Source organism: Canis aureus, chromosome 4 (genome assembly GCF_053574225.1).
Source record: "Canis aureus isolate CA01 chromosome 4, VMU_Caureus_v.1.0, whole genome shotgun sequence".
In the NCBI taxonomy this organism is placed as follows: domain Eukaryota; kingdom Metazoa; phylum Chordata; class Mammalia; order Carnivora; family Canidae; genus Canis; species Canis aureus.
Window position 1 is genome coordinate 13,365,292 of NC_135614.1, and position 26,513 is coordinate 13,391,804.

Sequence of the window (26,513 nt, forward strand, 5' to 3'; positions counted from 1 at the left end):
CAGGGATCCCCATAACACCTTTATTTGAAGTCATTAGTCCCTCTTAAATCTAGATATATTTTTATTTCCAAATGGGGTATTCCCTTTATACAATTAATATCGTCATCCTTAATGCACCGGCAATTATTTGGTACTAGATTATGCAATTCTCCAGGGATAGACACTTCCCCGTAGTGGTTTTTTCCCTCCTGCTCCCTGATCAGAGCACCCATAAAAGAGATTTGGGCAAGGTTAGATAGGAAGCAATTTCTTGTAGCTCAAGGACACACAAAGCCAAGAGACAAGACCAGCAGAGAAAGGATTTCTATGCCCACTGTTCAAGATGCCTTTTCACAAATAAAACAGATTAAATTCACTAAACGACACCAGGAATGAAGTCCAGTTAGCCTCTGGGGAAAGATCAAATCAAACATCAAGATAGGAGTTCTGGAGCATGACCAGCATGCAATTGGGCAAGGTATGCAAATAAAATTATTTAAAACAGTTAATTTTAAGCCTCAGCAAGAGAAACAAAAGCAAAAATGAACTATTGGGACTTCATCAAGATAAGAAGCTTTTGCACAGCAAAGGATACAGTCAACAAAACTAAAAGACAACCTACAGAATGGGAGAAGATATTTGCAAATGACGTATCAGGTAAAGGGCTACTATCCAAGATCTATAAAGAACTTATTGAACTCAACAGCAAGGAATAAACAATCCAATAATGAAATGGGCAAAAGACATGAAGAGAAATCTCACAGAGGAAGACATAGACGTGGCCAACAAGCACATGAGAAAATGCTCTGCATCACTTGCCATCAGGGAAATACAAATCAAAACCACAATGAGATACCACCTCACACCAGTGAGAATGGGGAAAATTAACAAGGCAGGAAACCACAAATGTTGGAGAGGATGTGGAGAAAGGGGAACCCTCCTGCACTGTTGGTGGGAATGTGAACTGGTGCAGCCACTCTGGAAAACTGTGTGGAGGTTCCTCAGAGAGTTAAAAATAGACCTGCCCTATGACCCAGCAATTGCACTGTTGGGGATTTACCCCAAAGATTCAGATGCAATGAAACGCCGGGACACCTGCACCCCGATGTCTATAGCAGCAATGGCCACAATAGCCAAACTGTGGAAGGAGCCTCGGTGTCCATCTCGAAAGATGAATGGATAAAGAAGATGTGGTCTATGTATACAATGGAATATTACTCAGCCATTAGAAACGACAAATACCCACCATTTGCTTTGACGTGGATGGAACTGGAGGGTATTATGCGGAGTGAAATAAGTCAATCAGAGAAGGACAAACAGTGTATGTTCTCATTCCTTTGGGGAATATAAATAATAGTGAAAGGGAATATAAGGGAAGGGAGAAGAAATGTGTGGGAAATATCAGAAAGGGAGACAGAACCTAAAGACTCCTAACTCTGGGAAACCAACTAGGGGTGGTGGAAGGGGAGGTGGGCGGGGGGTGGGAGTGACTGGGTGATGGGCACTGAGGGGGGCACTTGATGGGATGAGCACTGGGTGTTATTCTATACGTTGGCAAATTGAACACCAATAAAAAATAAATTTATAAAAAAAAATTTTAAGCCTCAGGACAAACTTCATAATGCCTGGTAAAGGAGAACCCAAAAAGTGAAATAATTCTTCAATATTAGTAACTGAAAAAAATGAATAAATAGAAAGTCAGTGCCAGTGACACTGGTTAATATTTTCCCTTACGATCAATTACAATTTATTTTATTTATTTACTTATTTTGAGAGAGAGAGAGAGAGAGGCAGAAGGAGCAGAGAGAGAGAGGAAAAGGAAGGGAAAAGAATCCTAAGCAGACTGTACTCTGACCCTGAAGCCCAATTGAAGGATTCATTCATCTCACCACCCTAAGATCTCAACCCTGAGATCGCGACCTGAGCTGAAACCAAGAGTCCAATGGACAGTCAACCAACTGAGCCATCCAGGTGCCCCAAGATCAATTACAATTTTAAAAAGTCTAAATCACTAATGGATTTGGAAACCAGTATCAAACCATGAGTTGGAACTGTACTAGTTCATGTGAAATGCATTTCTCTCACTGGAAACAAAGAATGTTCATCCACACACCCTACGCTTCTGGGTGAGAAACAAAAGGGAGAACAGCTACTTTTACAGTAAACCTAAATGTTCCTCATTCAAGGAGAATCCTAGAACACTCAAGGATAAGAGGGGAAAAGTCATTTTTCAAATCCAAAATGACTCTTTTGATAGACTCATTCCTAAAACAATTCCAGGACTTCATTTATTATATATTTTCAAGGTGCCCAAATTTTATAATTCATTCACCTCCTTGACTTGAAAGGCAAGGAAGGTAGGTGAGGGGAGCAAAAAACCTTCTCTCTCATTACACAAATACCTAAATAAAAATAGTCATCTTTAGAAATATATTTCCAACCTGTTACTGGTTTCTCAGAATCTCCAAAGCAAGACAGTACAAGTTATGTGATTTATGCCACTATTTATTGGAATCAATCATAACTGAGAATGATTCTAAAAGATCTTCCCCCAACTAATATGTGTAGTTGTGTAGCCTGGGCCACAGCACGCCACCTCTCTGACCTACATCCCTAAGATGGATATCTCTCTACCTTGCAGAGATAATACAGTCCCTGTGAAATGCCTACCATAGAAAGCTGGCTTAAGGCCACAGCTCAATAAATGGAAGCTATTGTTACTCTCATGGGGCTTTAGCCAAGTAGTTATTTGCAAAGAAAAGACTGAAGGTTCTTTTCAGTTTCCCCAATACCTCCAGGATAAATTCCAAACTCCTTAGAAAGGTACACAAACCCTTTGAAATCAGGTCTGTTTATCTCTGGAGCTTTATTATCACTTCTGGCCTCCTCACTCCAAAAGCTCTCAAGCTTCCTGCTCTCCTGAACTGCTTGCTCTTCCTACAACTCTATTTTCTCTACCCTCTGTTGGCTTTCCAATAAGTGGCTCTCTCTGTTTGGTAGCATCATCTTTTTCTTAGCTTCATACCCCACCTCCATAAGTACACACAATAAGTCATGTACTACTGTAATTTTCTTTAGAAATCCATCCCAGAAACCTCTGTGGGCTATTTGGTTCCTTCTAAATGAATCCTCTGTCTACCTCTAGTAAAATGGTACTTAATGCACTATAGCATCATCATCTCCATTGACTGGTTTCTGGCACACAAAATAGGCCTTCAACAGTTGTTTGCTATCCAACAAATGGACTTGAGAGTCAGAGAGACCTGAGCCCAAATTCTTCCTCATAGTAGCTATGTTAGCTTGGATGAGCTATAATCCTTCTGAGCCTCAGTTTCCCCACCTCCAGGATGAGGAGGAAAACATCAGCTTCTTTTCACTTGTTTAGATTAAGCAATAAAATGGATGTGAAAATGTTCTGAGCAAAGCAAATGTGGAAGAAATGGTTAACTATGAAGGTTTTGCTATATCATAAACCCCTTGATGACCAAGACCATACTCCAAATACTCAATGACATGTTTGGTAAATAAATCTATAACCTCTTCCATAGGGTCTCTGACAGGAACATTGAGATGGGATAATCAATATTGAATTCAGCAGGCATTTTCTGAGTGTTCCCCACAGAAAAGGTACTGCCCGGGATATAAGGGGAATACCCAAAAGGGGACAAGACAAAAAACTTCCTTAAGAACTGATAGTTTATACAAGAATTTATACGCAAGAACAAGTGATTACAATTCAGAGAAATGTCTAAAGACCCCAGACCCACACAGTTTCTGTCCTTTATAATTAAGAGCCAAGCAATAGTGGGTCACACCTGATACTGGAGCAATCAGTCTGGTCTTCATGTAGGGAGACTGTGTCTTCGTCACACCTGGAAAGAAGGAACAAAACCACATCAGATCCAACTGTCTGCAGTAGCAGAAACAGCCAGAGTCTAGAATTAGAAAGCACGGAAAACTACAAAATAGAACAACCCTCACCACTCTCACTCAAACTAGCTCCAACTCCCGGCATGTCTACCAGAGAATGAGACCAATGTTATTGTGTCATGTGATTTTAAAAGTCCAGAACCAGAGGTAACACGCCTTTTTTATCCACTGCTCTGCATCACCTAAACTAACAAGATCTTGGTGAGGACCCAACTGTTCAAGCCACTTGAGGGGGACATCTAACACCAAGATTGGTGGATTCTTTTTGGCTCAAAAGAGCCTTCGCTACACACCTCTTAAAATTTCCTCCTCCTCAGGCAGTCCCAAACCACACCAGCTCCCGTTTGGCTTCCTCCATTGACCTCCAGACTTTCTCAATTCCCTTCCTCATCACAAAACTTCTGGAATGACCTAATTAAAAATTCGTGGCTCTTCTATGTTGAAAAATCTCCAATGTGCCACACCTCCTGGGGGGGTGGGGGGGAGTGGGAATCTAGAGTAGGAACATTCTGTCACTCGAGTGTAGGAGGGAGCCTTTGTTCCTGTTCTCAGTCATTCCCACCCTACTCCAGCTTGGAATGCTTTTTCCACCTTCAACTCCTACTCATCCTTCACTGCCCAAGTGAAATCTCACAAGTTCCATGAACCTTTCCCAGCCAAGTTCACCCATAGGCTACATACCTACTTCAACCTTATACGTACATGTTTACTCTTTATTCTCAAGTTTTGGTAACCAACCATATCTTGCCTCACACTTCTATGCAATTCGTTGACATCTGACTGACTCTGACATCTTTTAATTAGTTGCTAATTCCATGAAAAGAAGTTATCTTTTCTAGATATACTGCCACAGTACCCACAGTGCTACCCCAGAGTGGGTATTCAATAAATGCTTGAATGGTCTATCGTTAACTCTGGCCCCTGAGCAAGACTGGAAATAATTTAACAAGCATTCTTGAACATTTACTGCCTTTTAGGTACTCATTAGGTATTAGAGCTGTGCATTTTAAACTCTTTGGGATTCAGGACCAGTTTTTCTTTTTTTTTTTTTTAAGATTTTATTTATTTACTCATGAGAGACACAGAGTGAGAGAGAAAGAGACAGTCAGAGAGACAGGCAGAGGGAGAAGCAGGCTCCATGCAGGGAGCCTGATGTGGGACTCGATCCCGGGTCTCCATGATCACACCCTGGGCTGAAGGCAGGCGCTAAACCACTGAGCCACCCAGGCTGCTCTTGACCAGTTTTTCTATTTCCAATCCACTATGGTAGTTTGGTAAAAGTGTTACAGAAATGCCGAATTCCCATAAAAGTTATTAAATGCTTACTTCCTATTTCTGTACCCTTCCTTGTCTCAGATGAGTTACAAACAATTTGGGGGCCCATACTTTCAGTGGTACTACTCCTGAAGGACACAATGTTGAGAAAAACCTGGACCCTGCTCTGAGAGAGTCACAAGGTAATAAGTAGATAAAAATAAAAGAATACCTACATATATAAATATAACCATAATATAATAATATTCATACTATATGAAATCATTCACAATTTTTAAATATTCCTTACTTACAATGTTACATAACTTATCCACAGAACAAATTGACAAAAGCTCTAGTACTCTTCCCTGTTACTACCCCTTTTAAATGATGTACTTTAATGAATTAAACAAAGGTCATCTAGATCCTAACTCTCTCTGCCTGCTGAAATACCTTGTTTCTGATGGTAGTTAAAAAAAAAAAATCAGTTGACATAATACTCCTTTTAATCAAATAATTAAATGTTCTTGCTTTCTCATGTTTTTGACTGTCAGTAAACAATTCCCTCCATCTCATGAAAATAACAATTGAATTCATAAGTATTGCCTTGTTCTCCTCCATTAGAGGCATTCACTTTAATAGATCATCTAAACTTTGTAATATGAATGAAAATGTTTCCCAATAAAAGTAACCTCACTAAGTAGAAAAATCAGTGAAGAACAGAAATCTAGAGCTTTTGCTTCTAAAGAACTAGGGTTCAAACAGAGGATCAACCCTAGAGCTCAACAATACCTATTGTTTGGGAATTTGGCAAGAACTTATTTTTCTCCCCCTCACTTGATTTATTAACCTTTCTTTTCAAAGTACAATTAGGTAAAAATGGAAACTCGGCACCAGAACATACAAAATTGCGCATGCTTTCTTAAGTACAAGGCCAGACCCTAATTAGCTGATCCAATTTCAAGGCCTATTGAATGATTTCAGTCATTGCTCAAAGAAACAATTCCTAGGTCACAGATATAGCCATGAAATAGATCTGTCTACAGGCTGACCTGGGACACATATACCAGTTCTTTTAGTTCAGTTGGGTTTTACACTTGTTTTGATAAATACCATTAAGTTTTACTGAATTAACATCTCCTTTATGACTCTTCTACTGATTCCTTGCATAGGAGCCTCTGTACAATGTTGGCCCAGCTGTAAAACTGGATTCCACAGTGGCAACCTATATCCAAATATCCCCACTCCTGAAGAAAATCAGCTCAGACCGAGTGCCCAAATGGTCTTGGCATCCTCTTCCTCTAATATAGGCCCAGTATAGGAATTTAAAGACCTATTTCTTTAATGATCTCCTTGAATACTCAAAACTGGGCATCTTTTAGTGCAATGTTTTTCCAAATGTAAATTGTGACCTATTAGTAGGTCTTCAAATTACATAGTGGCATCATTTTGTTATTGTTGTCAGAGAAACAGAATGGAAAATATCAGTATAATAAGAGTTAAGTGTTATTTCACAGAACTTATTTAAATAAATCATGTATATATGTGTGCATTGGATTGTGATATAAAATGTTTTTCTTACTATTGTTCATAGTAATAAAAATGTGAAAAGCACTTCTATTAAATGACTTCCTTTGAAGTGTTCATCAACTAGGTTCTAAGTCCCAGAGTTCTTGATCTGTGGTTACCCAGACAATGTATGGAAAATTTGTCCTTGCAACCACTTCTTTGTGAAATGCTCAGGGTTGTTACCTGAGTAGCACAACCACAAATCAGAAAAATTTCTGTGGTACTTCCCAGCGCACCATCTCTTTCATAGCAACTCAACTAAGCCTGCCAATGAAATGAAGTAGGGGCCACCTTCACACAAGAGGTGAAGGGATTGCCCTGAGTCAAAGGCAGAGACTTGTTTCTTAGAATAATGGTGGTGAAAGAAGTGTCCATGAGAGGTTCTCTTTTTTGACTTGGCATAAGTTAGAAGAGAGGCCTCAGATTGGTTATTAGATAAGGTGTAGTTGTGCCCAGAAAGGGGACTTCTATTTACCCACCAGTGACACTCTTTGAGAAATCTCATAGGATTGCAGGCTGCACCTCTGCTTTCAGGAAAGCAGGATTGCAGCCTGCAATCCTATGAGATTTCTCAAAGAGTGTCTCTGGAACCACCTGCATTAGCATTACCTGGGAGCCCGCATGGGCCCCACATGTACCTCAGCCTCACTAGACAAGCTGGATCCCTGGAGGTGACGCCCAGGAATGTGAATTTTTAAACAGGATTGCCTCCCAAAACACACACAAAAATAACTACTATGCTTCTAAAAAAAGTTTAACACTGACCTAAAGCTTCACAAAACGCAGACCAGCACTGACATGACTCCAGCACAATCACCCATTCTAGGTTCTAGGATATCCTAGGTTCTAGGATAAAGCTCTAAAAACTTGATCTTTCACAAGCCCCAATTTACTTCTCCAGTTCATATTGATGATCGATTTGTTTTGAGAAACACTGCTTTGGATGATAACTAATTCATTGCAAAATTCACTGCTGGCCAGGCTTCGTTTCAAATACCAGTGTAGCCAGGGCAACATAGGAAATGACCATGGAAAAATAGATGAAAGGGCCCTGCAGATACAGGAGGGAAGGCCAAGGCCATTCTGATCGTGGAAGAATTTGGGTAGAAAAAGAAACGGAATTGGTCCAGAGCTGCACAGACAATGCCAGGCCAGCGAAAAAGTGAGGAGAGAATAAACTCTATCCTCGAGTTTCTCCCAATTCCCCTTCCCTTTGACTCTGACAGGGCCCAAACTAGCCAAGCCAAATCCTACCAGGCTAGACTGCCTGATAACATAACTTATATTAAAGTATTAATAGCAACTTGAGTTCACCTCCCAGGGTCCTAGACTTTTAAATTTCCATTTTAATAAGGGTCACCACAAGAGGCTTTAATCCAAAAGAAATTCTCTCCAGGTATAAGTTCAGACACTGAGGAAAATAAATGAATGTGGCTAAGAGGAAATGGGAAGGGATGGGGAAAAAAGGAGAGGAAGTTTCCATGCAAAAGCCTCCTCTGTGTACATTAGGACCACACCCAAATATTCACTGAGCACCTGCTACATCTGTGTCTCAGCACAGTGATCCTGGTCCTGTTGGCTTCGGGGTAATGACCAAAGAACCAAGGAAAATGCTTCATATTACTGAGAGGAGGAAAAAGTGTTATATTAGGCAATGACAAGTTTTTAAATGACCCTACTCTGTGTTATGTTATGTTACACCTGTGAAGTTTTTGGTATGTTTTAAATATCCTCCTTAGATTTTTAGATTAGCCAGATGGCATTCCAGTTGTCACTCAGTACCTTTTAAAATAAATCACTGTCACTTCTCTGAAAACAACAACAGGATCTTATGTAATCAGAACTCCCCAAGGAGAGTCCAAAGATAAGGTACCAGACTTGCCCCATAATTAAGTGTAAAATCTTAAAAAAAAAAAAAAAAAAATTGTCCATGTGAAATCTGGAACTGACTATCTCCATTTTGAAGCTGTTATGCCTGAGGCTAACTCTGGGGATTTAGCCACACAGGGCTCCCAAGAGTCAGGCACAGAAAGCGCTTGGTGTTTATCAGCACAGTAAAGGTAGGACAGCAGCCCCTGTGCACCTGAACCAGGAAATCACAGTTGGCACACGTCCCTTCCTCTCTCTCAGGCGTTTAGAAAACCAAAGTTGCAGCAATCTCCTTAACAGATGTGGAGATGTGGATCCCAGTGAGTATTTTATCTGGCATATATTCTTTACGGGATCTTCCGAAGTCAATCACAGGTTGTAGTTCTTTAAGGAACTCCACGTAAGTGAGCCCAAAGCTTGACACTAAGAAAGCAGCATATCCAAACACGAAACAAAAGGATGTGGGAAACAAATGGGCCTGGGAAGCCCTGGAGTCTTACCCCTCCATTACCAACTCATTGTGGCAGTGGGAAGACTTCAGGCTCACATATCTCTTCCCACCTTTATCTGCCTTTTAGGAAACTTTAGCAAACAGTTCCCAAGTTACTGTGCTTTCCACAACAACCTTGCAGCATTTTTAAAACATGGTTGAGTATACAACCTTTTTTGCCTGAAAAGCTGTTGAGTGATTTCTACCAAAAGGTCCCAGAAGTAAACATCATGAATTAGTCTCTCTCTAGACTAATGAAGTATAGATATTTCATAGACATGTATATATGTAAATTGTACATAAATTACATATAATATTAGTATAATATACTACCCATTGTTTTTTAACACCTATGTATTAGAAAAACATTAAGGAAGGGAGAACAAGAATTAAAATTGTGAGCTATAACTATCTAATAAAACATACTCTGACTTCTAGCCTTGAGTAAAACATCATTATCCTCCTTCACTCCATGTTCAAATGCTGTTAGTTGCCCCAATCAGCAGCTGTAACCAGAGGACAGGATGATTCATTTCTCCTATAGCCAGATCTGTGAGGTCAGAAGACAAAAATGACAAAGGGCACCCAAGAAAAGTTCACTGTGTCTCAAAAATCTGCAGACAAGAGAGGGTGAGAATAAGTTTAGCCTGTTTATCACACACTGGAATTCAACTCAAGTCAGTTCACATCTATCTCCTATTTGTTGTCAACGTATACAGCCTGCTCCGTGAAAACTGACACCAATGTTGGCAAAATACAACAAAGCTTCCTTTCTGACATGTCAAATGGATTTAATAAAAAAAAAAAAGAAAAAGAAAACCTGAGCTCCAAGAACACGTAGCTTAGAGAACTGCAGACAATTAGCTTGCTGTAACATCTCTCCCATAGCTGCTAAAAGGCTGATTTCAACCTGTAAGGCTTTCTGGGCCCCGTCGGCCGGCACCTCCCGCGGGCTTCAGGGCCCCGGATTACGGGAGACAATGCATCGAGAGCGCAGAGCGGCTGCGGGCGCTGGAGGACGCCTTCACGATAGTTGCTTCCAGGGAAAGGCACGCGAGTGTTATTTTAACGGCGAGGGTCACTTACTCTGTCACAGCGGTGTTGCTGAAGGAATTATCCTGAAGGCTGAAACAGAAGCAAGAGAACATCAGCCAGGTCCGGCCGGGGCGCCGTCTCCCTGCCAGCTCTCCGGGAGTCAGAGCTCGCACGCAAACATGGCATGGCACGGCGAGTCTCCGGGCTCGGCCGGCGCGCTCGCGCTCCCTCGGGCCGCCGTCTGCACATGCTCGCTACGGCACCCCCAGCCGGGCCCGGCCGCACGCGCCGACCACAAAGCCCGGCAGCCCCGAGGCTGCGGGGACGCAGCTGGGCGGGGCGCGGCGGGGCGCGGCGGGGCGCGGCGGCCGGGATCCCCGCGGGGGGCGCCCGGGGGCTCCCGCGGCCCCGGCCTCGCCAGCCCCGCGCCGCGCCGCGCTCCGGCCCGGCCCGCGGTGCCCGCCCCCCCCCCCCCCCCCCGCCCCGGGCTGGCGGCGGGGAAGCCCGGCCGTCTGTGCCTAGGTGCCGAGACCGTGGGGCACCGGCTTTCTTCCCGACGTCTCCTGCCAATTTTAGAGCTACCTACCCCCTCTAGGGCTGGAGGCTGGCAGACATTCATCCGTCGGGAGGGAACGAGGACGGGGAGGAGGACAGAGCTGCTGTTTTCGCTCTGTGTGCGTGTGTGTGCGTGTGTGCGTGCGTGTGTGTCTTGCTTTTTATTGCCCTAGAAAAAGAGGGACCTTCCAGGAGGGCTCCGTGCACCGCACCCGCTCTGCCGGCCCCGCCGTTTCAGTCCCGGAGGGGAGCGCCCGGCCCGGCGCACACGGCTGTGAATGAGCCCACGCGGGGCGAGGGGAGCATTTATTCCCGGCAGTTCTGGCTACTGGGGGGCCGCGGGGTGGGGGGGTGCTACGCCCTGAGTAGCCCGGCCGAGCTGCGCTCCCAGCGCTCCCGCAAAGGGGAGAGCTGGAATCCACAAATGCCCTCCCCTTTAGAGAAAGGCGGATGCTGGGGAGGGGAAGGCTGCGGGCCCCACTCGCTCGCTCCCCTGGGGATGTTCGTCCTGCCCCCCTTCCATTGTTCCTTTCTCCTGCCGGCTTGACCTTGATAAGAAATGAACAGTCATCAGTGAAAGATGCTGATTTTGATTCTTGAATTTAAGTTGATTCCTCAGCCCCCCTTTTTTAATCTCTCGGCTCCCAGAAGCGGCCAACATGGTGTGTTTTAGTCCAAACCGTATCAGGCGGGGACTTCATTGATAACAACAAACCTTCAAATGTTTACTTTTGGATAATTAGAAAAATTACCCAAAGCTTGGTAATAAGGAGGGAAGGCATGACCTTTCAGTGTCACACTGAGGCATTGTTTCACAGATCCACCCGAGGCCTGCTTCCTTCTCTAGGAAAATGTACTTGTGTTCAAGGTTGCGGCTCACCATTGGTTAGACCTCAGACACTGGAGTTAGGTGTGAAGTTGTACATTTTGTCCGATCTGTCCAGAGAAGAATATAACCTAAGTGTTTATGATATTATTGCATTGTACAACTTTAATCAATTTTGTACCTAACCTAAGAATCTTTATACGAATAGTTTTCTAAATGCCTGGAAAAATTCAGATTATCTTGGTTCCAAAGCAACACTATCTTATAGGTTCCCCATTAATAAATTTATATATATATATATATATATATATATATATATATATGAATCCCTAAACCACCTACTGCCTCATATGAGCTAGGTTCAGGAGTGTCAGACATAGCCTCGTCACTATATAAATGTATTCGTTATTTAGCTGTCACAAACTGAGGTCTTTCCTGACTTTGGGAAGTGAACAAGGGGTAGTGGAAAGGGAGGTGGGCTGGGGGATGGGGTGACTGGGTGACCCGCACTGAGGGGGGCACTTAAGGGGATGAGCACTGGGTGTTATGCTATATGTTGGCAAATCGAACTCCAATAAAAAAATATACAAAAAATAATAATAATTCCAGAATGTGAGCAGCCTTCCAAAAAGAAAAAAATTGAGGTCTATTCTTTCTATTTTACTGAGACCAATAAAGGTAAGTCTATATCCAGTGCTCTTGGCACTGCTGTAAAGATTTGAAGGTTGTCAGTGTTCAGAAACCCCTTTTACTCATTGTCTATGGTGCTGATTCCTCGTGTTCTAATGCAGAGAATGATCATACTTTTCTCACTAAGTGTTCTCAGTGATCCATTTGAAATGGGAAAATGTTACACTTTAACTTTGAAACAGGACTTGAACAATATGAAATAAGGTGGGGCCGTTTGCAAATAACATAACAACTATGTAAAAAATAAGTGCAGGTGTTCAAAAATGTCCACAGGAAAGGAATAAGAATTTTCAGCAGCTCATGAATAGTATGGACCTAAATTAGATTTTAGCAGGTACTCTTATGCATTGAAAACAATTTGTTGATATAGCTGATTTTACTTAAAAAACAAAAATGTTCCAGAAAAAAAAAACCTCTTATGGGGAGTATATACAATCAACCACTTTTTTACTTCTTAGCCAGTTCTTCTAACATATTAGTTTTCGTCTTAAATTAGACGTAGAAGTTATTTTTATAGTGTCTGGCGCTTTATTTTGTTTTAATATTTTGTATTATCCAACTAGGAATAGAGCAATACTGATGAATAATCATTCACCATCTGGTTATTCTGGAGACCCCAGGTGACCAAACAGCAGCTTAAAGTGAGCTCAAAAAGACAAGCAGAAAAAAAACTATTGGCATTCTGGAAGAAGTTAAGTTTTAGATGAATGTTTCCCAAGGTGTCCTCAGTGGAATTCCAGTTTCCCAAATGGTCCAGGAAAAGAAAAAAGAGTGTTACATGGTCAAAATTAAGTTTTTGAAAGGATGTACAGCTGACCCTTGAACAACATGGGTTTGAATGTACAGACTTTTTCTGGGTGGAGGGGATAAATATAGTACTATAATGTACCTTTCTTCCTTATGATTTTTTTAATTAATTAATTTATTTATTTATTCATGACAGAGAGAGATAGAGAGGGGCAGAGACACAGGCAGAGAGAGAAGCAGGCTCCATGCAGGGAGGCTGACGTGGGACTCGATCCAGGGTCTCCAGGATCACACCCTGGGCCGAAGGCGGCGCTAAACCGCTGGGCCACCGGGGCTGCCCTCCTTATGATTTTCTTTTTTTTTTTTTTTAATTTTTATTTATTTATGATAGTCACACAGAGAGAGAGAGAGAGAGAGAGAGAGGCAGAGACACAGGCAGAGGGAGAAGCAGGCTCCATGCACCGGGAGCCCGACATGGGATTCCATCCCCGGTCTCCAGGATCGCGCCCTGGGCCACAGGCAGGCGCTAAACCGCTGCGCCACCCAGGGATCCCCAATCCTTATGATTTTCTTAATAACATATTCTTTTTTTCTAGCTTACTTTGTTGTAAGAATGCATATAATACATATAACATACAAAATACATGTTAATTGACTATGTTATCAGTAAGGCTTCCAGTCAACAATTGGCTATTAATAAAGATTTAAGGAGTCAAAAGTTACACATGAATTTTCAACTGTATGGAGGTCAGTGCTCCTAACCCCCACATTGTTCAAAAGTCAACTGTATATTATAAATCCACAATGCACATTACACAGCAAAAAAAGTGTTCCTATTTTAGCCTGTTTTATTTTAGCCTGTTACTTTTTAGCCTGTTTTATTTTATTTTTAGTTTTTTATTTAAATTCCCGTTAATTCACATACATTGTAATATTAGTTTCAGGTGTACAATATAGTGATTCAACACTTCTATACAACACCTGGTGCTCATCATGGACAAGTGCACATCCCCATCACCTATTTCACCCATCCCCTCACCCCCCTTCTTCTGGTAACCATCAGATTGCCCTCTGTAGTTGAGAGTCTGATTCTTGGTTTGTTTCTCTCTCTCTCTCTTCCCCTTTGCTCATTTGTTTTATTTCTTAAATTCCACATATGAGTGAAATTGTATAGTATATATCTTTTTCTGACTGACTTACTTCCCTTAGCATAACACTCACTAGCTCCATCCACATCATTGCAAATGGCAAGATTTCATTTTTATGGCTGAGTAATATTCTTTTGCATATATATCACCTATTCTTTAGCCATTCACTAGCTGATGGACACTTGGGCTGTTTCCATAATTTGGAAACATATTTTAGATAATGCCGCTACAAACATAAGGGTGCATGCATCCCTTTGAATTAGTATTTTTGTACCCTTTAGATAAATACCTAGTAGTGCAATTACTGGATCATGGGTAGTTCTGTTTTTAGCTTTTTGAGGTAATTCCATACTGTTTCACTGAGTAGCTGCAGCAGTTTGCAAAAAAAACTATTTCATCTTTTTTAACCAATATTTTTCTCAAACTCTTTGAAGACCCAACAATCTTTGTTAAATATATTATCTATTAACATCACGTTGAATTAAGAATTTTGAGGAAAGAGTTCCTGAGTATATCAGGGAAAAACTGCAAAAACAGATTCACTGGTATAATTATTTATTGAACAATATGTGAATAACCAAGTGATATTACATGCTTGTCACTGTTCCATAGCTATGAACAAGACAGATATTGCCTCTATCGTCAAAATTATTTTGAGTAAATGCGTATGTATGTGTGTGTGTGTATATATGTATATATAACATACAGTGTATATACAATGATATGTACAACCTTATTTTTTAAGTGGAACAAGGGGAAATGAAGAAGCTGGATTTGAATATGGCTATTCTATTTACATGTTAGAAGTTTCAATGTTTTACTTTTTCTATCAGTACTCTTAAAACCAACATCTGAATTTCAGATTTAATAACTATAGTTTTTTATTGTAATTGAAAAAAATATTAATTCTAGTGTACTGGCTTGACTATATGCAAAATATAAAGCAATAATGTAGTGGTCAAGAAAGAAATTTCTAGAGTTGCCAGAGTTTAAGACCCACCAGTTAGTAGTAGTTGGAACTCAATCACTCCATGCCTCAGTTTTCTCATCTGTACGGTGAAGACAATAAAGACCTATCTTACGGGTTCTAATGAAGATTAAATGATATGACTGAAAACAACAAAAAAAGGCCAGTGGTTGCTCTTAGCATCATCATTTTCATTATTATGATAATAACTAAGAATATATAAACTTAAATGTTAGAACAGGATGAATAAACTGCTATGCTTAGGCAGTAGGTTTACAGAGGGTATTTTCTTTCTATTTTCTATAATGGCTTAGTATTTAATATATTTTTTAAAAGGACAATAAAAATGAAAACTTCACTAAATGTTGATGGGCTGCTCTTAAAATGAAACGAGCTCCATCCAGAATGGCTTTGTGCTCACTTTACAACTCTTTGATTTACAATACTTGCACATCTCTGGAGGAACATTCAATTCTGAGAAATCACTTTCTGCTAGACACTGTGGCAGGGAGCCAGAATCTTTACAATGCCAGGAAGTCAACAGAGTTGCCTGCTTTACTGGCCTGGACACTAACTTGTAGCTTCCTATCAAGACTCTTGGGAATAACTGAGCTTCCCTGTGGAAAGAGAGGACTTTTGCCCAAAAAGATAATTTTCCAAAAAGAATACTCTCCTGAATCATTGTCCTCTAATCTTTTCTCTTACCAGCCCCAATATTTGAGGCTGTGACCAGAGAGCCCTCATTATCTGAGTGATCAACATCTAAGCTCCTAAAGATTCAAAGATGCCCAACAAAGCAAAGTCATGATAGCAAAAATATAAACTGATGGCCAACTGGTTGATACTGGTCTCCATTCAAACACCTCTCCCTAATTAATGCTAGCATATAGCAAGTCCATTGTTGTCTAACAATCTCCCTCTGATTCATCTGACAATAGAACACAGATACAATGTAAACTGATTCCAAATGAAATTTTAGGATCTCATGAAATCAGTGGAAGTGATGTCAGAGAATGGTTTGAATTGCATTCAAAACCAGTGACAAGTAAAGTTTTGGCAGTAACAATCAAAGAATATAAAATTAACAAAGATAGTGGCATGTTAATTTCAAAGGGAATGAGTTTAATATTAAAGGATTAAGAGTGGCCCTTGGAAAAATTTATGAAAATCTTAATCTTGTAAATGCTGTCTTTTATAATTATGCAATGAGTATCAAATCTAAGGTGAAAGTTATCCTTTTGAGCTATTAATGTTTTTTAGAAAAAAGTGCATATAACCTCTCCAATTGACATGATTTATTCTTTATCGTTTCCAGGAATTACAATTATATCCATAGTATAAGTTAAGAATATCTTCATAATTTCTTTACTACTTACCATGACCTACCTTATGCACCCTGGTCCTGGAGACAATTTTGAAATTAGCTCCAACCATTTGGCCTCTCTGCTGCTATTACAGCAGGTGAACTTGATACTTCCCTAGGACTGTAGCACTTGCTATTTCCTATTAGGAACACCCCAGACCTATTTAAATGTGCTTCACCCAGGGAGCTTCCCTGACTTCATTCTCTAAATCAGCAGCTTCCATCACTTTATTTTGCTTTATTTTCTTCATAAGAGCTGTTGCTACTTGATATCTAGTATGGTTTGTCTATTTGTGTTATAACTACCTCCCCCACTAGAATGGGTAGGATTTGGGAGTCTTATTCACCACTCTAACTAACCTCAGAGCCATAAATGGTGTCTACCATAGTAGCTACTCAGTAAATATTTATGTAATGAAATGGAAGGAGTGAATATTTAGCTTCATTTTTTTAAAGATACTGTTCTATTCACCTCCTTACTTTTTCTATTTACTTTGAAATAGTAGTTTCTGTTTTAAGTGATTCATTGTAAGTGGGTTTTGTCCAAGACAAGTTATCCTCAGGTAATGAGGCTTTCCTGTATTAGAAATTCCTTCCTTTGCCTTACAGGGATAACAAAGAGATTTCATGCCATTATGCAAGATTGATGATACTGGCCGCCCAGAACATTATTTATTCCTGAGGTAGGGACCAACCAGAAAATGCTGGGATTGTTTGCCATGGGAAAGGATGGGGGCATCATAGTGGAATTATTGACCTAGAGCAACCTATCAAAACATAAATTTAGAGGAGAAAAACACATTTATTAGCTCTTGCCTTGAATTAATTTTCAGATAACCAAATACATACTTCCAGTTGATGTGATTCTCAGGAGTCTCAGAAGTTATCTGATATCACTGTTTTTTAGTACCTAAACTTGTACTAGGACAATTCCCAACTCTTACTTGAAACCCTCAGGGACAAGAAATTCACACCTCATAAAAGTCCTTTATTGGACTTCTCTAATTCTTGAAAAAAAATTTTTTTTCCATTTCAGTTCTCTACTTCTTCTTATTACTTCCACCTCTGGCTGAATACCTCTAAAAATTAATCTGCCCTATCTTTTGGTCCACTGGTCACATATTCCCCTTCCTGCTGTAGATTCTCATTTGGCATGACTTTGAATCCCTTCACATCCCTCTTGGTCATGCAGCATTGGATAATCTGTGATGTCTTCTGAAAGTGCAATCACTATGCTGGACATATTACTCCAGGTGAAGTTTGTTCAGTGAAGAGTGAAATCCAGTTTTATCTCTTTCTTTTTACCATTATACTCTTTGCATGTGGCCCAAGATCAATGTAAGTGGTCTGGGTAGTTGCATCATACCAGAGACTCAGACTGTTGGAGTCAGTTGCTACTCCATATCCACATCAATGCCATCCAGAAGGAGGGTAATTGGTTTGTTGAACCAAGTTCCAGCTTTTCATATATGCCTATGAAATTCTATGTTGTTTGATCTGACATTTCATGCTACTGAATACAATCTTTCAAAATCTTTTACAATATATATTTTAGCAAAAATTATATTCACTATCCCTCCCAGTTTAATATAATCAGTACTCTCTGGATATAGTCCCCCCAGAAACTTGGAGGATACAATAAATATACTTTTATTCAATGCATAATTTTTAAGAATTATATAAATCAGAGAAGGCATATTAAATAATTATTTAACATATTAAAACTTAGAATATTTGAAATTATTTTACTTTAGGGAAGATAGGTAGGAAAAAAAGAAATGATGAAAAAGGGCTTTGGCTAAATTTTGGGGTGGTGCTAGGGTGAGAGACAGCAAAGTGGGGGCCTTAGGGTTACCAGGTAAGAGCTTGAAGACACGAATCACTTCAAGGTGAGAATGACATTTTTATCCTTTTCAGCACTCTCTTCTTCCAACAAAGTGATATATTTGAAGCTTTGGTCAAACACAGATAGCAATTTAATGGGTCATCCAGTTGAGAAGGACAACCTCACACTTTCTTGGGTACACATAAGCAGAACATATCCAAGATATCTGGGGCTCACTCAGCGATTCCTTCTTTGTTCTAGGAAGTAGAAAAGGTATTTTTCCCTCCATTATTGCTTCTACACTTTCAAAGAGAAATTTCTAAGTTTGTTTTTCCTTTTCTCATGGTTCCCTTTAGCTACTTTTCTGTTTTTAAGTCTTAATAGCATCATTTCTTTATACATGGTCTCTGAGCTTTGGCCCATGTCAACCTGCACACATTTCAACTGGTAATCACCTTTGTTCACAACAATATTTGGCATCTCTTTAAAATTCTAATCCATGGGCATTGTTTGGGTTAAGTTACTTTCATGACTTAAAACAACCATTTTATTTTGCTCTTGATTTTGAGAGTCACGAATTTTGGAGGAGTTCACCTAGGCAGTTCATCTGTGATCCATGTAGTGTCAGGCTAAAGCAGGTGGGGCTGGAGGACTGCCTTCCAAAACGGCTGCTTCACTCACATAGCCAATAACTCAATGCTTGTTGACCTCTCTCACATGGCATATCAACCTTCAGTGCCTCACTGAGTGGCTTGACCTCCTTACAGTATAATGGTCTGTGGGCAACCCATCTTCTTACATGGCAGCTGATATCCAAAAGACCATGGCAGAAGCTGCCAGTTCATTTATAGATTTGGCTTAGATGGTATAATATCTCTTCTGCCATACTCTGTTGGTCAAAGGCAGATACAAGTCAGCGTGGATTCAAGGGCAGGATAATAGACAACCCAATGGTGGAGTGTCAACAGACAAAGAATTTCTAAACATTTTTAAACTGCCACAGATAATAACACCAGATATTTATAATTTTCATCTCAACAAATCATTAATCTATACTTCTTGGATATATATATATATATATATATATATATATATATATGTATATAACAGCTATTAAAAAGAGAAGTGAGAATTCTGGCATTTTCAAGGAACAAAAAGTGGCTACTTAATTTAGCTAATTCAAGCAACAGTCTTTGCCTGTGCTGTTTTGACACCATGGCATGATGTGATTAACTATGAGGTATGTTGCAACTTGCAAGTCATTTGTCAAATATTGACATTTGTGAATAATTTAATTTCTAAATAATAAATTAGAGCTGATCCAAGTTTTTTATACTACAGCATCACTCTTTTACATGCATTCCTAACTGCATTGTTCAGTGGAGATTAAGTTAATTTAATCAACAAGTCTAATGCAAAGACTTGTTGCAGCTTTTGCACTAGCTGCTTGTAACCCTGGCACACAGATGGACGATTCCATACCCCAGCCATCATCCATCTTGTATGGCTTAGAGGAGAAAAAAGAGATTAAGAACTACTAGCTTGAAGCATGTTGCTGATGAGCCACTATTAGCCAGCTAGGTAAAAACTGGATAAAATCCAAATATGGAGCAATTGTGACCTTTTTTTGCTCAGCAGTAGTACAGAAAAATCTTACAGTCTTGTCTTCCCTTTACTTTGTCCTTGCCCTTCTCCTTTCTGCCTTTCTCTCTCCACCCCCCAGCTGTCTCCCTAGCAGGCTCACAAATGTGGGCTCATGAAACTTAGTAAAATGTATTAGCTACCAATTATACTGGAAAAATAACTCAAAGTCCTACTTTGCTGAAGTTGGTCAGGAATACTGTTTACTGGTACTGAAAACAGCAGATGTATTTATAGTTCCAAAAGCATAATGTCTCACTCCACAACTATTCCTAAATACTAAGTGCATACTAGTATAAAATAATATTTGCCCCTGTCACTTCCTTGAGACAATGACTTAGCTCCATAGCTCCATCTTCCATGGATGTTATGAGCTACTCATCATATGTAGACAGTTTATGCACATCCAGAGAAAGCCGCATTCCCTTGGGCCCTGGAGCAGTCGGAGCTGCTGTGTTTCTATATTTGGTATCAATCCCTCAGCACAGGATTCGACTCAGGTCACTGCTGGACCTGTTGTCACTGGGCTTGACTTTGCAAAGAAACCAACTAACTTCTTAATGGTCCTCAAAAAAATCATTAAAAATTAATGGTAATATTGAGACTTTCAACCAAAATAGTAAATATAGAGTCCTACAACCAATAGGACATGGATTATGCCACAAAACTAATTAGATATGGTCAATATAATGAGCAAAACTAAAATATTCAGAATTGAGTTACAAAGAAAGTTAAATTTTGAAATGTATATCACCCATCAGAGGTAGTTTTCATCAACAACTAAAATGTTGAAAGCTTAAATGCCTAAAGAATAGCATAACACAGGAAAAAGTACAAACAGGGAATTCTGGGGCCTGGAAATGCCTCAGTTCTACCATTCACAGATTCAACCTGTATAGTAAATAGCTAAACCTTTCATGACTTCAGTGTCCTAAATATAAGGAAGATAGATTTGATGGGTTTTAAAGGCTTTCTCAGCTTAAAAATACTGTGATTCTTGGGAAATGTCAAAAGTAAAGTTGCATGGAGATTTTCCCAAGACAGCAGAGGAGTAGGAGACCTTAGTTTTGTCTGGTCCCAGGAATTCAGTTAGATAGCTATTAAATCCTTCTGAACACCTGCAAACTCAATCAGAGATCTAAGAAAAGAATAGCTGCAACACTGTGAATAGAAAAGGGACCCCTTTCTGCAACGCAGGAAGTGCAGAGAAGTGAATCCCGGGTGATCAAAGGGAAGATAAACTTTGGAGGCAAGCAGCCTTCAACCGCCTACTTCCGGAAAGTAATAAGAGCAGTGGAGCACAAAATCAGAATCTGCTCTGGGGAGGCATGTACCCACCTGAAAGGCATTCAGGTGGCTAAATTGGGGGTAGAATTGTAGGGAGTAGAGTCTTAGGATCCCTGGGATCACAGAGAGACCTGGGGTACCTGAGTGCAGCAGAGTTCCCAGACATCGGACTGGGGAAGCTGACTGTAATCAGTGAGCCCGGGAATGGGCTTTCAGTTTGGGATTGCCATAAACCACAAAGCAGGGCACAGTCCCAGTGATTCCTACCCAAGCAGGGGCCTAGTGAGTGGTAGAACTGGGGAGACCCTATTTCCTCCCCTGGGAAGAGTGGAGCAGGTGCACACAAGCAGGAGTCTGCAGGGTTTGGAGATTCCAATGGGGGCCACATGCCTGAGATAGATAGGCTCAGTCACAGGCTGGGTGAGCATGGAGTGCAGACAGAGACCAGGGAGACAGGAGGAATTGACTGCTTTTCCCTGAGGGTGCACTGAGGAGTGGGACCCAAGCCCTCGGCTCAGGGGCTAGAGATTGGGGCCATTTTCACTCTCCTCCTCTAAAGTGGCATGGAAAGCCTTCAGGAACAAGAGCTACCTAGAGCAATCTGGAGCAGATTACTGAGCCTGGCCGCCTGGGAAGAGCACTGCAGTTCTACTGGGGCAACGGCCTCTCCCTCAGAAAATCAATCAGAACTTCCGGCAAGACTATTTGCCAATCATTGAGAACTAGGACGTCTGGGTTGCTCAGCGGTTGAGCGTCTGCCTTTGGCTCAGGGCGTGACCCCAGGAATCGAGTCTGGCATGGGGCTCCCTGCATGGAGCCTGTTTCTCCCTCTGCTTATGTCTCTGCCTCTCTCTCCCTCTCTGTGTCTCTCATGAATAAGTAAATAAAATCTTAAAAAAAAAAAAAAAAAAAGAGAGAACTGCAAAACTCCAGCATTAGGGGAATAGAGCATATAGAATTCATGGGGTTTTCTCCCATGATACTTTAGTTTTCCAATTTTGTGGGGATTTTTTCATGTTTTTTTTTCTTTCCTTTTTCAGCCAATTTCTTATTTCATTATAGTTAATGCTGTATTTTCATTGTATTTAATTTTATTTTTGTACATATATCTTTTTTTCCTTTACAATTTTGGGATGCAGTTTCTTCTAACAGACCAAAATACACCCAGAATCTACTATATGGCTCTGTTCCCTTCACCTGTCTGATCATATTCACTTTTTCCTTCTTCTATTTTTTTTTTGTTTTGTTAAAGTCTTTTGTAAATTTTCATCTTTACAGTTAACATTATATCCTGTCAATGTATTAAATTTTTATTATTACATACATGTTTACCTTTCTTTATAATTTTTAGATGTAGTTTCTTCTAACAAATCAACCAAAATACACTCAGGATATAGTGTATTGCTCTGTTTTGTCCACCATGTCTGTTTATATTCCTTTTGTTTGTTTGCTTTTGTCTTTTAATTTTCATGTTTTTATAGTCACATTCTATCCTTCCATAAAAATGTATTGCTCTGTTTTTTTCACTTGTCTGATTATATTCTTTTTTGATTTTTTTTCTTAATTTTTTTTGTTTTGTTTTAGGTCTCTTCTGACTTGTTTAGTGTATATTCCTCTGGGGTTATTGTTGCCATTTAGTATTTTGTTCTCTCATTCATCTATTCTTCTCTGGACAGAATGACAAGACAGAGAAACTCAGCTCAAGAAAGATAACAGGAGTCGGTACTGATTACCAGGAACCTAATCAGTACAGAGATAAGTAAGATGTTGGAACTAGAGTTCAGAATAATAATTATAAAAATATTAAGTGGACTCAAAAAAAGCTTAGAAGACACTAAAAAAAAAATCCCTTTCTGGAGAAATAAAAGAACTAAAATTTAATCAAGTCGAAATAAAAAAGGCTATTAAGAGACATAGTCAAAAATGGAGACTCTAACTGCTAGGATAAATGAGGCAGAGGAGCGAATTAGTGACATAGAAGACAAAAGGATGAAGAATAAAGAAACTGAGAAAAAGAAATAAAAAACTATTGGATCACGAGGGTAGAATTTAAGAGATAAGTACATGAGGGTAGAATTTAAGAGATAAGTAATACCATAAAGCAAAACAATATTAGAATAATTGAGGTGCCAGAATAGAAGGGAGGGGGCAGAAGGTATATTGGAGCAAATTAGAGAAGATAATTTCCTTAATCTGCAGAAGAAGACAGGCATCCAAGTCCAGGAGGCACAAAGAACCCCCCACAAAATCAATTTAAAAAAAGGCAAAAAGGCAACACCCACACACATAACAGTGAAACTTGCAAATCTCAGAGATTAAGAGAAAATCCTGAAAGCTGCTCAGGACAAGAGGTCTGTAACCTACAAGAGTAGAAACATTAGACTGGCAGCATACCAATCCACAGAGACCTGTCAGGACAGAAAGGACTATCATGATATATTCAGGGTGCTGAATGAGAAAAAATATGCAGCCGAAAATACTTTATCTAGCTACAATCTCATTCAAAATAGAAGAGATAAAAAGCTTCCAGGACAAACAGAAACTAAAAGAATTTATGATCACCAAACTAGTCCTACAAGAAATATTAAAAAGGATCCTTTTAAGTGAAGAGAGAGCCCAAAAGTAACAGGCCAGAAAGGACCAGAGACAGAAACAAGGACTTTATAGGTAATACAATAGCACTAAATTCGTATCTTTCAATAGTTACTCTGAATGTAAATAGGCTAAATGCCTCAATCAAAAAACAGGGTATCAAATTGGATAAAAAAGCAAGACCAATCAATATGCTGTCTGCAAAAGACTCATATTAGACCCAAAGACACTTCCAGTTTTAAAGTGAAGGGGTGGAAAATCATTTATCATGCTAAAAGACATCAAAAGAAAGCTGGGGTGGTAATTCTTATATCAGACAAATTAGATTTTAAACCAAAGAGGGTAATAAGAGATGAGGAAGGACACTATATCATAATAAAGGATCTTTCCAAAAGGAAGATCTAACAATTGTAAATATTTATGCCCCTAACATGGGAGCAGCAAATTGTATAAGCCAATTAATAACAAAATTAAAGAAACACGTTGATAATAAAACAATAATAGTAGGGGACTTTAATACCTCCCTCACAGCAATGGACAGATCGTAAGCAGATCAAAAAAGGAGATAAGGGCTTTGAATGACACACTGGATCAGATGGACTTCACAGATATAGTCAGACTATTCCATCCTAAAACAACAGAATACACATTTTTCTTGAGTGCACATGGAGAATGCTCCAGAGCAGATCATATTTTGGGTCAAAAATCAGGTCTCAACTAGTACCAAAAGATTGGGATCATTCTCTGCATATTTTCAGACCACAATGCTTTGCACCTTGAACTCAATCACAAGAGGAAATTTGGAAAGAACTCAAATGCTTGGAGACTAAAGAGCATCCTGCTGAGGAATAAATGGATCAACTAGAAAATCAAAGAAGAATTTTTAAAATTCATGGAAACAAAAAATGAAAACACAACTGTTCAAAACCTTTGGGATGCAGCAAAGGTGGTCCTAAGAGGGAAGTATATAGCAATATAAGCCTTTCTTGGACGAATACCCACCATTTGCTTTGATGTGGATGGAACTGGAGGGTATTATGCTGAGTGAAAAAGTTGATCAGAGGACAATCATCATATGGTTTCACTCATACATGGAATATAAGAAATAGTGAGAAGGATTGTAAGGGAAAGGAGGGGAACTGAGTGTGAAAAATCAGAGAGGGAGACAAACCATGAGAGACTCCTAACTCTGGGTAACAAACAAAGGGTTGCAGAAGGGGAGATGGGTTGGGGAATGAGGTGACTGGGTGATGGGCACTAAGGAGGGCACATGATGACATGAGAGCACTGGGTGTTATACTATATGTTGGCAAATTGAATGTGTAAATGTAAAAAATAATAAAAAATGCATAAACTAAAATTAAAAAGCAATATAAGCCTTTCTCAAGAAACTAGAAAAGTCTCAAATACACAAACTAACTTTACATCTAAAGAGGCTGGAGAAAGAACAGCAAATAAAGCCTAAACCCAGCAAGAGAAGAGAAATAATAAAGATTAGAGCCGAAATCAATTAAATAGAAACCAAAAGAACAGTAGAAGAGATCAACAAATCTAAGAACTGGTTCTTTGAAAGAATTCACAAGATTGATAAACCCCTGGGCAGATTTATCAAAAAGAAAAGAGAAAGGACCAAAATAAGTAAAATTATAAATGAAAAAGGATAGATCATAACCAACACCAAAGAAAAAGAAACAATTATAAGAACATATTATGAGCAACTATATGCCAACAAATTAGGCAATCTGGAAGAAATGAATGCATTCCTATAAACATATAAACTACCAAAACTGAAAGAGGAAAAAATGTAAAACCTGAACAGACCCATAACCAGCAAAGAAACTGAAGCAATAATCAAAATCTCCCAACAAATAAGAGCCCAGGGCTGGATGGCTTCCCAGGGGAATTCTACCAACATTTAAAGAAGTTTTAATACCTGTTCTTCTGAAGCTGTTTTAAAAAATAGGAATGGAAGGAAAACTTCCAAACTTTCAATAATGCCAGTATTACCTTGACCCCAAAATCAGACAAAGACTCTACCAAAAAGGAGAATTACAGATCAATATCCTTGATGAACGTGAATGCAAAAATTCTCACCAAAACACTAGCCAATAGGATCCAACAGTATATTAGAGGGATTATTCACCACAACCAAGTGGGATTTATTCCTGGACTACAAGGATGGTTCAACATCTGCAAATCAATCTATGTGATACACTACATTAATAAAAGAACCATATGATCCTCTCAATAGATGTCCAAAGAGCATTTGACAAAGTACAGCTCCTTTCTTGATTAAAACTCTTCATAGTGTAGGGATGGAGGGAACATACCTCAATATCATAAAAGCCATCTATGAAAAGCCCACAGTGAATATCATTCTTAATGAGGAAAAACAGAAGTTTTCCCCTGGGTCAGGAACACGACAGGGATGTTCACTCACCACTGTTGTTCAACATATTACTAGACATCCTACCCTTAGCAATCAGACAACAACAAGAAATAAACGGCATCTGAATAAGCAAAGAAGTCAAACTCTCATTTTTTGCAGATGATGATACTCTACATGGAAAACCCAGAAGACTCCACCCCAAAATTGCTAGAACTCATAAAGGAATTCAGCAAAGTGACAGGATATAAAATCAACGCACAGAAATCAGTTGCATTTCTATTTACTAACAATGTCTCAGAAGATAGAGAAATTAAGGAGTCAATCCCACTTGCAATTTCACTCAAAATCATAAGATAC

General features: G+C 39.6%; 1 protein-coding gene across 8 annotated transcripts in view; it reads right to left on the reverse strand.

Annotated features, from left to right (window-relative positions):
• Positions 1 to 26,513, reverse strand: part of FAM13C (family with sequence similarity 13 member C) — a 250,838-nt gene that overhangs the window by 136,209 nt on the left and 88,116 nt on the right. For 3 of the 8 annotated variants that reach the window (XM_077894594.1, XM_077894592.1, XM_077894591.1), the window contains exons 1-2: positions 10,178 to 10,433; positions 3,795 to 3,851 (exon numbers count right to left, since the gene is read on the reverse strand). In XM_077894594.1, the coding sequence (XP_077750720.1) occupies positions 3,795 to 3,851; positions 10,178 to 10,239 (119 nt within the window). In that variant the 5' untranslated portion in view covers positions 10,240 to 10,433. Of the gene's footprint in view, positions 1 to 3,794; positions 3,852 to 10,177; positions 10,435 to 10,712; positions 11,069 to 26,513 lie in introns of those variants that run through there. The other 5 variants (XM_077894596.1, XM_077894597.1, XM_077894595.1 and 2 more) reach the window with 5 other exon arrangements.